At 37.7% G+C, this 14,896-nt stretch overlaps 1 protein-coding gene and 1 long non-coding RNA gene across 2 annotated transcripts; both read left to right on the forward strand.

The window, feature by feature from the left end:
• Positions 1-7,964: 7,964 nt before the first annotated feature.
• Positions 7,965-9,292, forward strand: LOC143024349 (uncharacterized). Its single transcript, XR_012966285.1, has 3 exons — positions 7,965-8,017; positions 8,128-8,191; positions 8,307-9,292. It is a non-coding gene; the product is annotated as an uncharacterized LOC143024349 (long non-coding RNA).
• A 1,170-nt stretch (positions 9,293-10,462) lies between these two features.
• Positions 10,463-11,128, forward strand: LOC143024556 (uncharacterized). Its single transcript, XM_076183368.1, has one exon. It carries the CDS (start codon positions 10,463-10,465, stop codon positions 11,126-11,128), a length of 666 nt encoding a protein of 221 aa, XP_076039483.1.
• The last annotated feature ends 3,768 nt before the right edge of the window (positions 11,129-14,896 follow it).

The raw sequence follows: 14,896 nt of genomic DNA on the forward strand, positions 1-14,896 counted from the left end.
TGCGTACCTTCTGGGGATGGCTGGCTCACGTTTTCGCGAGGCTAGTGAGCAGCATAATATTAGACCCTGTTTGAATCCGTTCTCTAATTCGCTGTCCCTCCCATTATAGTTTTTTCAACATAGTCAGCCGTGGTTTTGTGGTTAATGCCCGTGCTGAACTTCAGACCTAGAGAGAGGGCTTCTTCTTGCATCTTTGTCAATCTGAGTGATGGTAGGTATGTGATCAGTTCGTGCCTCCCAACTTCCATTCTATATATATATGCTGTATACACACACACACACACACACACACACACACACACACACACACACACACACACACACACACACACACACACACACACACACACACACACATATATATATATATATATATATATATATATATATATATATATATATATATATATATATATATATATATATATATATATATATATATATATATATATGCAAAATAACCACAGGAGAAAGGAAACTTGTACACAGTAAGTAGTTTCGTATATTACATCTTCAGACTAAATGACAGAGATACAGAGTTTAGTTTAAATATAAGTATCAACTCTGTATCTCTGTTATTTAGTCTGAAGATGTAATATATGAAAGTACTTACTGTCTACAAGTTCCCTTTCTCCTGTGGTTATTTTGCATTTTTGCATCACGGTATATATATATATATATATATATATATATATATATATATATATATATTTGTGTGTGTGTGTGTGTGTGTGTGTGTGTGTGTGTGTGTGTGTATTCACTTGGTCTTTTGGATCACGTGTTCGACTCGTGATCGACAGCTATTTCCCTCCTGGAAGAGAGCTCAGAGCTCGTAGGTCCGATCTATGGGTAATGCTATGACCTTTCACACACACACACACCCAACTCCCCGCCCACGAGAGTCAGAGTAACGACCCGAAGCGCAGTTGTACCGAAATTAATTTCGGCCCTGGGCAGGATTCGAACCAAGCACTACGCGCACCACCATGCTAGTAGTTCATCGTTCTACCAACTGCGCCACCGAGTCGTGTGTGTGTGTGTGTGTGTGTGTGTGTGTGCAAGCACTTACATCAACGTGATACAAAAATGCAAAATAACCACAGGAGAAGGGAAACTTGTAGACAGTATGTATTTTCGTATATTACATCTTCAGACTAAATGACAGAGATACAGAGTTGTGTTTAAATGTATCAGGTAGCAATCATAGGGGGGGAAGGGGGGAGACAATACAATGGGAGGAGGGGGGATGACCTTACCTTTATCGACCTGACCAACACATAAGGCTCAATCTGGTGGAAAGATCTTGGTGACCATTTGGGTTACCAAATTTATCACATCTAAAATGACCATATCTTAAGTTTATATTTTTATCAAGCATGCCTGATATTAAGTAGGATTCTATTATATTTCTTTTTCTTGTAGGTTTTTTCCTCTGGCTAAAATTGTTGCCTTAGACCAATCAATATGATGGTTGTATAATGCTTTATGTTTAAATAACGCATCATTTTCCTGGGCAGATCTCACACTATATTTATGTTGGGAAATCCTTGTTTCCAAAGTTTTTCCCAGTTTTTCCAATATAAAATTTGTCACAATCTTGGCATGGAATTTTATAGACCGTTGTCGTAAGGAGGGCTGTTCTTAATAAAAAATTTCCTTAATGTTGTGGTCATATTTAAAAGCTACTTTGATATCCAATTTTTTGAGTAGGTTGACAATACTAAGAAAATTTTCATGAAAAGGAAGAACAAGTGTATTAAGTTGTTTATGGTTTCCTTGTTCTTAATTGCAAGTGTTTCTTGGCGGTATTGTGACATTGATTAAGAATATGAGTGGGATATTTTAACTTTTCCCCAATATTCCGGATAGTTCTAATTTCGTCATCAATAGATTCAGGATCTGAAATAGTGTAAGCTCTCAAGTACATGGAAATATATATATTACAAAGGAGGAGCATGCTGACAGGAGACCTTTTTGGTCCATAACTACGTCGGATGCAAATATATATATATATATATATATATATATATATATACATATATATATATATATATATATATATATATATGTATATGTATATATATATGTATATATATATATATATATGTATATATAGAACGCTGATAAACAAATAAATAAAGAAATAAATAAATAAACAAATAAATAAATAAATAAATAAATAGATAAATAAATAAAAATTATAATAATATAAATAGTAATAATAAAATAAGTAAATAAATAAATAGATAAAGTTAAATGGTAAACAAATAGGTAAATTGTAAATAATAATAAATTGACAGATAAATAATAACAAACAGACAATAATAACAAATAAAAAAAAATAACATAGAATAAATGGCAGGCATTACAACATCTTACTTAGGTGTTTATGTAAACGAATCTTAAAGCTTCAGAAGTTAAAAGATAGCGCAATCAGTCCTAGAATCTTACTTGCTTTCTCAGAGGCTGAAATACACTGCTTAGATGACTTGAGATCGTTACTGATAATTACGCCGAGATCCTTTTCACTCTCCACTTTTGTTAACGAATTTCCAAATAGCTTGTAATCGTACTTACCTATATATATTACATATATATACCTTACATATTTTTACTTATGTGCATAACCTATTATTTACTTGTGTTAAATTTCATTAACCACTTTTCTTGAAAATCTTGTTTAAGTGGTCATTTGCCATTCTGCACAATTTTGTATCATCAGCAAATTTGGAGACAATAGATTTCAGTCCATGATCTATATAATTTATATATACACTGTATAATATATATATATATATATATATATATATATATATATATATATATATATATATATATGTTGGTACATTGTGACAAGTTGATGAAGGTGGAAAAAGAAGTCACGGGTCTAGTTCCGATTTCCTGAGTTTATTCCTGACCGGTTTCGCTCTATGCTTCTGAAGAAGCAACGTGCGAAACCGATCAGGAATAAACTCCGTAACTCGGAACTAGACCCGTGGCGTCTTTGTCCACCTTCATCAGATATATATAGATATATATATATATATATATATATATATATATGTATATATATATATATATATATATATATATATATATACATATGCATATATATATGGTCTGCAAATATTCAACCCCTCCATGTGGTGCAAACTGGGCAACGTGAGCACAGCAAGGCAGCTGTGATAGCGGCAAACGGGGCTCTGACAACTATCAAGTCCTCAACGGTGGAACAGGCGGATAAAGTTGCCTTAACAACTCAACGGCTGTGAAGGCGGATGAAGGCTGCAGCAGACCATCGAGTTCAATCGTCTCGGTTTTGCCTTGCCATTGGGTCAAGTTGGTGGTCTGTCAAGTCTAAGTGTGCTTACTGGGCGTGCGACCTCAAGCACACGCTAAACAAATTCACGCACAGGCGTCTTCGATCACATCACTCTTCTCTTCTTTTCTTTCCAAGTCTTTCGGCGATCGGCGATGGATGACGGGAGCAAGCACGTGAATGCTGGAAGCTCCTAGTGCAGAACCGGCACAGAAGCGGTGGTTACATGATTCAGTCGCTCTATCTTTCGGAAGCAGCAGGAAAGATGTTCAGCAGCAGTAACCACGACTGAGCAGTCCTGTTCAGGATCCACTCTGCTCACCCTGAATTGGGAAGGGGCTAGAAAAGGTGCCCTAAATATAGTCTGCTTCACCACCATCCCGTCTGAAAAACCGCGTCCAGAGGGTTCACCATTATGCGGTCGAAAATCAAAATCAAGATATGCAACGCTGAAGTTCGGGTCCTGGAATGTCAGGACCCTCATAGATAACACCAACTCAGACAGACCCGAAAGGCAAACTGCAATCATCGCCCGGGAACTCCATCGATTCAATTTTGATATCGTAGCTCTCAGTGAAACCCGGAGAGCTGGAGAAGGCCAGTTGAGAGAAGAAGGCGGTCAATACAACTTTTTCTGGAAAGGTTACGATCCTGACCATCAACGGGTCCATGGTGTTGGTTTTGCAATACGAAACACCATACTGTCCAAACTGACAGAGCAGCCTATTAGAATGTCCGCACGACTAATGACCCTCCGAATCCAACTTGTCAAAAGTCAGCACGCAACCATCATCAGCGCATATGCTCCCACTCTTGACGCTGAGGACTTAGTCAAGGAAGAGTTTTACAGCCAGCTCGATAACATTCTCTCTGCTGTCCCAAAGGACGACAAGATCATTCTCCTGTGAGATTTCAACGCCAGAGTCGGGAGAGATCGTGAACTCTAGACAGGGACCATCGGAAAGGAAGGAGTGGGAAAAGTCAATGCCAACGGAACTCTACTACTCACCAAATGTGCCGAATATAATCTGGTGATAACCAACACCCTTTTTCGCCGGAAGAATCGGTATAAGGTCTCATGGCAACATCCAAGATCTAAACAATGGCATCTCATCGATTATATTATCGTGAGATCCCGAGACCAGCAAGATGTGTTACTCACCAGAGCCGTCACTGGAGCTGATGAGTGCTGGACAGATCATCGCCTCATCGCCTCCACCATGAAAATCAAACTTCGACCAAAAGTGAAACATCACAGCAAGGAAAGCAGAGCCAAGAAATTCAATATCGAAGCACTGCAAGACCCAAGAACTCGTGTCGCCTTCCAGCAGCGCCTCCTGGTCAATCTTCAGAATAAGACTCCAGATCATCTCGTTGAAGAAAATTGTAACCAGCTGAAAGAAACCATCATCACCACTTGCAAAGAAACCATCGGTCGCAAGAAAAGGAAACACCAGGACTGGTTCGACGACAATGATGAGACTCTCAAAGAACTGATCGACCAAAAACGGAAATCTCACATCATCTTACAGAATGAACCAAAGTCTGCCATTAAACGAGAGCTCTTCAAAAAGTGCAAATCCGCAGTTCAAAGGACAACCCGCACCCTAAAGAACCAGTGGTGGAGAGAAAAATCCCGCGAAATGCAACAGCTAGCTGATGCTAACGACACCAGAGGCTTCTTCAATGCCACGAAAGAAATATACGGACCTTCCACATATGGACAGGCTCCTCTGAAGAGTAAGGATGGAACGACCATCCTGAAAAGTAACACCGAAATAGGAGACAGATGGAGTGAACACTTCAATGACCTCCTCAATCACAAAGCTACCATCGACAAAAGCATACTTGACATGATTCCTAAAGAGGCCAAAGATTACTCTCTCACTCGAACTCCATCCCTCGAAGAGGTCAAAAGTGCCATCACAGCGACGAAGAACAACAAAGCCGCGGGGCCTGACGGAATCCCAGCTGAGATCTACAAACTGGGAGGTGACATTGTCCAACACCAGCTCCACCAACTCTTGGTAAAAATCTGGACAAATGAAGTGGTACCATCTGACTTCAGGAATGCAAACATCATTACCATCTACAAATGGAAGGGAGATTGCTCCGAGTGTGTAAATTACCGGAGTATTTCCTTGTTGGCAACTGCTGGGAAGATTCTTGCACGCATCCTGAACAACCGCCTCAAAATGTTGTCAGAGAGGATCCTTCCTGAGACATAGGCCGGCTTCAGACCATCGCGAAGCACTACCGACATGATCTTCGCGCTGCGACAGCTACAAGAAAAATGTCGTGAGCAACACCAGACGCTCTACTTGGCCTTTATCGACCTATCTAAAGCCTTCGATCGTGTCTCGCGAGAGCTTCTTTGGGATATTCTCGCCCAGTATGGTTGCCCGGATAAGTTCATCCGGATTCTTTGACTCCTCCACGACGATATGCGCGCCAGAGTCCTGACCATTGGGGGCAGTTCTGAACCCTTTAAAGTCACCTCCGGAATGAAGCAAGGTTGCGTGATAGCGCCAACTCTCTTCACCATCTTCATCGCGTCAGTGTTACATATCATACGAGATGACCTTCCACCTGGCATCGAGATCTCGTACAGAATGAACGGCAAGCTTTTTAACCTCGCTCGCCTCAAAAGTGCGTCAAAGACAACTGCGCGAAGCTTGCTAGAGTTCCAATATGCTGACGACAATTGTGTGGTAACTCACAGAGAGGATCACCTCCAGCAGATCCTAAATGCTTTCCATCACGCATACACAAAACTTGGACTGAGCATCAACATCAAAAAGACTCACGTACTCTACCAACCTCCCCCCAATGCTCATGTTGACAATCCGCCATCGAATCAACTAGAAGAAGCCCTACTGGAAAATATGAACCACTTCAGCTACCTTGGGAGCCATCTGTCAGCGAAGGTAGACCTCAGTGATGAAATCCAACACCGTTTGAAGTGTGCAGGAATAGCTTTCGGCAAGCTTCGAACAAGAGTTTTTGATGATCGGGACATCAGAAACGAAACGAAACTCATGGTGTACAGGGCAGTCATTATTCCAACGCTCCTTTATGCATCCGAAACCTGGACCCCGTATAGTCACCACCTCAAAACGCTCGAGAAATTTCACCAACGCTGTCTTCGGAAAATCCTCAACATCAGTTGGGAAGACAGAAGAACAAACGTCAGCGTACTACAGGAAGCAAAAATGACCAGCATCGAAGCCTATGTCATCAAAGGCCAACTAAGATGGAGCGGCCATGTGGTTAGAATGACGGACGAACGTCTTCCCAAACAGATCTTCTACTCCCAACTCAAAGACGGCAAGCGTACAAAAGGAGGCCAGAAGGACGCTACAAAGACTCCCTGAATACGAACCTCAAAAAGTGCAACATCGACTTCTTTAACTGGGAAGAAACGGCTAAAAATAGACCACTCTGGAAAACCACCATCCATGAGGGAACAGCAACTTTCGAGTCAAAAAGGTCTACAGAGCTGGAGGAAAAAAGACGACGACGGAAGGAGCGCCAACAACAACCACGGCCGACCGGTCTTTTCGAGCAAGAATCGGTCTTATTAGTCACCTACGGACTCACCAGTATCTTTGTACGAAGACTATCATCCTCAACCTTGAGGGATTGCCATCATCATCATCATCATCATCATCATCATCATCATCATCATCATCATCATCATCATCATCATCATCATCATCATCATCATCATCATCATCATCATCATCGTCATCGTCATCGTCATCATCATCATCATCATCATCATCATCATCATCATCATCATCATCATCATCATCATCATCATCATCATCATCATCATCATCATCATCATCATCATCATCATCATCATCATCATCATCATCATATATATATATATATATATATATATATATATATATGTGTGTGTGTGTGTGTGTGTGTGTGTGTGTGTGTGTGTGTGTGTGTGTGTGTGTGTGTGTGTGTATGTGTATGTGTATATATATATATATATATATATATATACATGAGGCGTGTTTTTTAAGTAAGTACCGTTTTGAAATAAAAATGATACAAGTAGACTTTTCGTAACTGTGAGTGCCGATTGCACTATGTATAAGAATATCTTGATGTATGATATTATACAGGTAAATTATGATATGTACTAAGGTTCATGATGAATCACGGCTTGTGACATTTGATCTGTGTCAAGTACAAATTGTATAATATTCGAGTGTATTGACAAATTATGTAAGGTTAATTACGAATCACGGTCTATGACATTTGATGTATATTGAGTACAGATTGCACAATGTCTAGGTGTAATATGAAAATATATATGTGAGAAGATATCGATGACATGTGCGAGAAATAATTGAACTTAATGGCAACCACAAACCCGTGTTGTTACGTATATAGTTACAATGTATGTAAAATAAAATGGAAAATGTTATTGTCGAAATTTATGTACTGTAACGGTCCATTATATATATAATAAAATAAAATAAGATTAAAGAAACTCTAGAAAAAAGGAGAATGTTGAGTGGAACATAACTCGTATATTTATTTACGATCCCTTAGATGTATTCCTACGCCACAAAGTAGTGCGTATTTTCCTCGTTAGGATCGTAATCAGAAATGTCCTTTCTGTGTGTAGTCGTTGAGTTGACAACATCTCCGTAAGTGCCATGGCAGTCATTATTGGTAAGGATTGAAAGAGTAAATTGTTATTTTTATGTAATGTCACTTGTTGAAATAATATGTATGAGTTAGTGCATAAGTCATGTTAATTAGTAATGTATTTGGTTTCTCAGAATAGCAAAGGATCACAAAGATATGTGATGATGTATGTTGTGGAGGCGGGTAAACAAAATCATGGTAGGAATCATGAAGTTGAGTTCAATGATTGTTATTGACGAATAGTGTGTTTAATTATTGCATTGATTTGATAGATTAATTATGAATGCAAATCACAATTTGATACAATTTGCAGAAACCACACACACAAACCACACACATTTAAACACCGTCTGTGTAAGATCAAGACCGAAGGGCAACAATAAAGAAGATTGAAATGTGCGTTATGATTGATTCCCATCCCTCTGTATCTCATGCCGCCGACCTTCGGAGACGGCGTTGACAGTTTCATGGCTTTGCTTCATACAATTTCATGTTGAGGTGCAGAGAAGGAGTGACGCCAAGCAAAAAGACCCATAGGTTGAGACCACATGGAAGCCGACTTGGCAGAGAGAGAGAGAGAGCAACAAGGGATCCATGAGTGGAATTAGTGTGACAAGAGCAAAAATGTGAGTAAACTTAAAATTTAAAGAAAGAATAGCTTTCTAGATACGATTTAGCTTTGTGAATTGAAGTCAGTGTTGGACATCTAAGTTGTCATTTAATTCTGTAACTCTAACTTTATAAGTACTAAGAAGAATGCTGTGATTGAACAATGAAGCCATGAGTGCAGTAAGAGAATGTAATTGTCTTTGAATTAAGTATGAAATTCCCTGGTTAATTTAACACTAATTTACGTAGGTTAATGTTGAGGATTGATTAAAAATGAGTGTAGTAACAGAATAGTGTGTAATCCTTTTTTAATTAAGTATAAAATTACCTGGTTTATTCAATATTGATTTACGTAAATTAGTGTTGAATATTGATTATAAAAAATCAAGAGTGCTTTGACTACGAGTAGACTTAAAATTTGTATTTGAACATAGTTTTCCAGTTTCTATTCTATAACATGTTGTGTATAATGAGGTTTAACAAAAATGTTGGGAATTAAGTGTAAAGATATCAGGTTATTTAACATTGATTTACATAAATTAATTGAATATCAATTAATAATGAGTGCCTTTGAACTTTGAATTTAAATGAGGTATAGTTTTCTAGTTTATATTCATCTATATCTAGTGTGAGTGAGTGTTAAACATTCTAGATTGAACAAGATGGACAGAGCCACAGCAAAACGTCAAACTTGTTCTGGCAATAAGGCAGAACTTATAAGTAGGATACAGGAGTTTATCACAGCTGAGGAATTAGATGCAAATGAAGTAGTTAAAGAAATATTAGCCTTCAATAGAACACCAGTGGAAGAGGGAATAGATGGTACAGTGAAACCAATAGATAGTGTATCTCAAGCAGGAGAAAGTGACATAGGTAGTCAATTAGGTAAGGTGATGGCTAAGAGGGCGAGCTTAGACATCAAATTACAGAAGTTGAAAATGAAGCAAGAGTTGGAAAAGGAATTGCATAGACTAAAACTAGAGCAGGATAGGCTTGAGTTAGAAACGGAATTATAATCAGCTAAGGCAGAATTTAATATTTTAAGTAAATTTGAAAGTAATGTAAATGTTAATTTAGAAAATGATTCTCGTGACTACAGAAGTACAAATCCGAGTAATAGTGATAGCCAACAGACAAATAGAGACATGATTACGACTTTAATGACAAAAAACATGATGCCTGTTCATGTGATTACTAAATTTAATGGTCAGATAGACAAGTACTTTGAATTTATTAAAGATTTCGACATGTTAATTGATAGCAAGCATGTGTCAGATAATGAAAAGTTACAATACTTAAAACAATATACAGAAGGTAAACCACACGAGATAGTTAGAACGTGTTTACATTTAGATCCAAAAGGCGAGAAGTGAATTAAACAAAAGATATGGAAATAAAGAACGGATCGCTTTAATGCACATAGTTAAAGTTCTTGCTTGGCCTGAAATTAAGGAAGAGAATGTTGAGACATTAGATGACTTCATTGTTGAATTAAATTCATGTATAAGTGCTATATCGGGTATTCATTATGGAATTTCAGAATTACAAAATCTTAGGACTTTGCGTCAGTTAGTTGAGAAATTACCCAGACATTTACAGGACAGATGGAGGAGAATAGTCGACGAGTTAGCTGAGAGTGGGAAGTTATTGGACATTAAAGAATTAGTCAGATTTTTAGAAAAAGAAGTAAGAATATTGAATAACCCAACATTTGGGAGAAGTATTAAGGGAGGATTTAGAGATAAGACAGTAGAAGCGAACACATGGAGTTCAAACAGAGAAATGAATTACAAGAACCACATGATGGAAGAGTTCATGTTAATGTGACACAGAAAGCAAGACTTTCTTGTTGTTTATGTCATGGTAGAGCATGTTATTGATGTGTGTCCAGAATTAAGATGGTTAACTTATGAAGAGAAGTTGAATAAAGCGTACAATTTAGAACTTTGTTTCAAGTGTTTAAGGAAAGGACACAAAGCGTCACAGTGTAGAGTGATTCGAACTTGTGAACAATGCGGTGGTTCACATCTTACAATTATGCATAGGACGAATAAGAATTTCAGGGTTGAAGGAAGTAAAGAAGTAACGGCAAATCCAGTGGTCACTAATGAGATTGATGATTCTAGAGTTCAAGTATTATCCAGTCAATTGAAAGATTCAGTAGGAGACACTACTGCTATCCCAGTTCAAGTAGAGTTAAATGGTAAGGTTGTTACTACCAGATGTTACCTTGACAATGGTAGCTCAGTCACATTTTGTACTAAGAATTTATTGCAGAAACTTGGAATGACAGACGTGAACTATCAGTCAACTACGTTACAAGTTAGTACAATAGTAGGTACAAGAGGAATGTCTTGTCTTAATGTTGAAGGGATGTCAGTGGCTGACATAGAAGGAAATAACCAAATTAGATTACCACTTGTATTTGCAGTGAATAAACTTCCTTTCAATCAAGGTCATGGTATTAGAAAGAATGACATAGAGAAGTGGAAACATTTGATGAAACTAGAATTTGATCACAGCTAAGGAGAAATAGAAATCATGATAGGAAGTAATGTCCCAGAGGCGTCTGAACCTTGGGAGGTTGTGCATGCAGAGAAAGTAGGAGATCCGTATGCTGTGAGAACACGTTTAGGATGGATATTGTGTGGAAGAATAATAGACAATATTCATGAAGTTCTTGTGAATAAGAAAAAGGTTGATGGTAGTTATTTAGAAAGGAAATTGATTGAATCTTATAATAGAGAGTTTGTGGATTCATCACTGAATTCGGTAGAACCTAGCATGGAAGATAGAAGATGGTTACAATTTGTTGAGTCTGGGTGTAGGAAAACGATTAATGGAAAGTACGAGATCCCTTTACCAATGATAGAGAAACCTAGGATAGTTCCTGATAGTGAACCTATGGCGGTCAAAAGACTTCAGCAGTTAAAGCGTAAATTCAAGGATGATGAATATTATAGGCAGTATAAGCAATTTATGATCAATTTACTAGAGAAAGGGTACCCCGAAAAGTACCTAAGTTTGAGATGAGGAATCAACAAGCATGGTATGTTCCACATTTTGGAGTACGTCATCCTACCAAAAAGGATAAAGTACGTGTAGTATTTGATTGTGCAGCACGTGTAAATGATTTGTCGTTAAATGATTTGTTGCGACAAGGACCTGATATAAGTAATCTTCTGTTAGGTGTCCTTTTGAGATTTAGATTAGGATTATATGCGTGTACTGCGGATATAGAAACTATGTATTATCAAGTTAAAGTACCTGAAGATGATAGAGATTATTTGCGTTTCTTATGGTGGAAAGATGGACACATAGGAAGTGATATAGTTAAGCTACGGATGACTTCTCATCCATTTGGTGCTAGTTGCTCACCTAGTATTGCAAATTATGCTCTAAAACGAGTTGTACAAGATCACGGCAGTCAGTTTCACAAATCAGTAAGTGAAATAGTTCTTAATAACTTCTATGTTGATGATCTGTTGGTGTCATCCGATGACATTAATGAGTTGATTGACAATAATAATAATGTGATAGACCTTTGTAGTAAAGGTGGATTTAATTTGACAAAGTTTAATAGTAATTCCCTTGAAGTTTTGAAGAACTTACCCAAAGACAAGCGTAGTCATAGCATTGAGAAGTTCATCGAGGATGAAGATGTAGTACAAAAGACATTAGGATTGGATTGGTCTCTTGGCAAGGATAAAATGAATATATCACTCAACATTGATGAAATACCTAGGACAAAGAGAAAATTGCTAGCAGTAATTGGTCAAATTTACGACCTATTGGGTATGTTAACACCTCTGAAATCAATTACAATTCCAAGACTTGAATTAGTAGCAGCCACGTTTGCCATTAAATTGAAGTGTGTGATAGTGAGAGAATTACCTTTAAAGATGACCCAAATTTATATTTGGACAGATTCAACTACAGTGTTAAAATACTTGCATAATGATCATATAAGATTTAAAACCTTTGTAGCCAATAGAGTGTCTCAGATTCGAGAGAATTCTGAGGATGTATGTTGGATGTATGTTTCGAGCAGAGATAATCCTGCCGACGATGCTACCAGAGGCAGACAAACCAGTAGATGGTCTGAAGGACCTGCTTTCTTGTCCCAAAATGAAGAAGTCTGGCCAGTCCAACCGCAAATAAATAAGGAAGATTTTTCTAACCTTGAAATTAAGAAGGTTATGAGAGTTGAAGTCGAACCAATACAAAATCATACAGTTGATCCTGTAATGTCACGACTAGTTTGTCATTATTCTTTATGTTTTAAATTGCTTAGAGCATGTAGTTATCTTATATTATTTGTCAGATATTTGCAAAGACAAAATGTGTCAATTATCGAACTTAGTGTTCAATTAATGGATGTTGCAGAAGAAAGAGTAATCAAATTTGTACAAAACTGCTGTTTTGCAAAGGAGATTGTCTGTTTATCCAGAAATGATCCTATTAATCTTTCCAGTTCTATAAGGAAACTTAAACCGATGTTACTGAATGGTATACTCAGGGTAGGAGGTAGACTAGTTAACTTAGAATTGCCCTTGGATGTGAAACATCTAATTATTCTTCCCCATGAACATCATGTGACTAGTTTTATCATTCAACATTATCACATGAAAGTAGGACACATGGGAAGGCAAGCAATGTTAAATCAATCAAGACAGAAATACTGGGTAATTAAAGGTAATTCAGCTGTAAGGAAAGAATTGCCTAAATGTGTCACTTGTAGACGTTTCAAGAGTTCAACAATCACTCAAGAGATGGCAGCCTTGCCAGTAGATAGAGCAAATGTAAATCAGAAACCATTTTTTGTGACTGGAGTTGATTGCTTTGGGCCATTTTTTGTGAAAAGAGCACGATCTCGAATCAAGAGATATGAAATATTATTTACTTGTCTATCCATTAGAACTATACATCTTGAAGTTTTACATGATTTGACGGCAGAGAGCATGATAAATGCATTTATCAGGTTTATGTCCAGACGGGGTACAGTTAGGAAATTGATTAATGATCACGGCACAAACTTCATTGGAGCAAATAAGGTATTGAGGGACAATCTTACCATGCATCATAGTAGTACTGAATTAACCAAGAGAGGTGTAGATTGGGTATTCACTCCTGGAGGTTCTCATCATGGTGGTGTTTTTGAGAGAATGATAGGATTATTCAGACGAGTTTTGGAAGTTGGGATAGGTTCACAAACTTTGTCCGATGATAATTTAAGTACATTTTTTTGCGAAGTTGAGAGTACAATTAACAGTCGTCCTCTAACTGTAGTATCAAATAATGTGAACGATTTGTGTATTCCTACGCCACAAAGTAGTGCGTATTTTCCTCGTTAGGATCGTAATCAGAAATGTCCTTTCTGTGTGTAGTCGTTGAGTTGACAACATCTCCGTAAGTGCCATGGCAGTCATTATTGGTAAGGATTGAAAGAGTAAATTGTTATTTTTATGTAATGTCACTTGTTGAAATAATATGTATGAGTTAGTGCATAAGTCATGTTAATTAGTAATGTACTTAGTTTCTCAGAATAGCAAAGGATCACAAAGATATGTGATGATTTATGTTGTGGAGGCGGGTAAACAAAATCATGGTAGGAATCATGAAGTTGAGTTCAATGATTGTTATTAACGAATAGTGTGTTTAATCATTGCATTGTTTTGATAGATTAATTATGAATGCAAATCACAATGTGATACAATCTGCAGAAACCACACACACAAACCACACACATTTAAACACCGTCTGTGTAAGATCAAGACCGAAGGGCAACAATAAAGAAGATTGAAGTGTGCGTTATGATTGATTCCCATCCCTCTGTACCTCATGCCGCCGACCTTCGGAGACGGCGTTGACAGTAACAATTTTATTTTTACACGAAAGCCTGTACTATAATCTACTTTTCAACATAATTATGGAATCATCTGACCGTGTTTAAGTTTGTAAGTATTTGAAATGACTCCTCTGATTGAGAATGCCGCCGACTGTGACATACGCGCTGTGATTCGTTTTCTTACTGCTAAAGGCGTGAAAGCGGCTGAAATTCATTGTCAGATCAGTGAAGTGTATGGAGGAAACATTATGAGTGATGGGATGGTGCGGAAATGGGTGAGAGCTTTTAAAGATGGCCGTACAAATGTGCACAATGAGGAACGAAGTGGACGACCTTCACTCATTACTGATGGTTTGGTGCACATTTGTACGGCCATCTTTAAAAGCTGACTGCTTATTCCTCCAATCAAATGGCGAAGTAGGAGGGTAGTGGCAGTTGGAAGGGTG

Source organism: Oratosquilla oratoria, chromosome 4 (genome assembly GCF_046742065.1).
Source record: "Oratosquilla oratoria isolate Oo_2021 chromosome 4, ASM4674206v1, whole genome shotgun sequence".
Lineage (NCBI taxonomy): Eukaryota > Metazoa > Arthropoda > Malacostraca > Stomatopoda > Squillidae > Oratosquilla > Oratosquilla oratoria.

Excerpts from the sequence above, each read along its gene's own strand:
- LOC143024556 (XM_076183368.1), top strand. The coding sequence starts at position 10,463 with ATGGTAGAGCATGTTATTGATGTGTGTCCAGAATTAAGATGGTTAACT.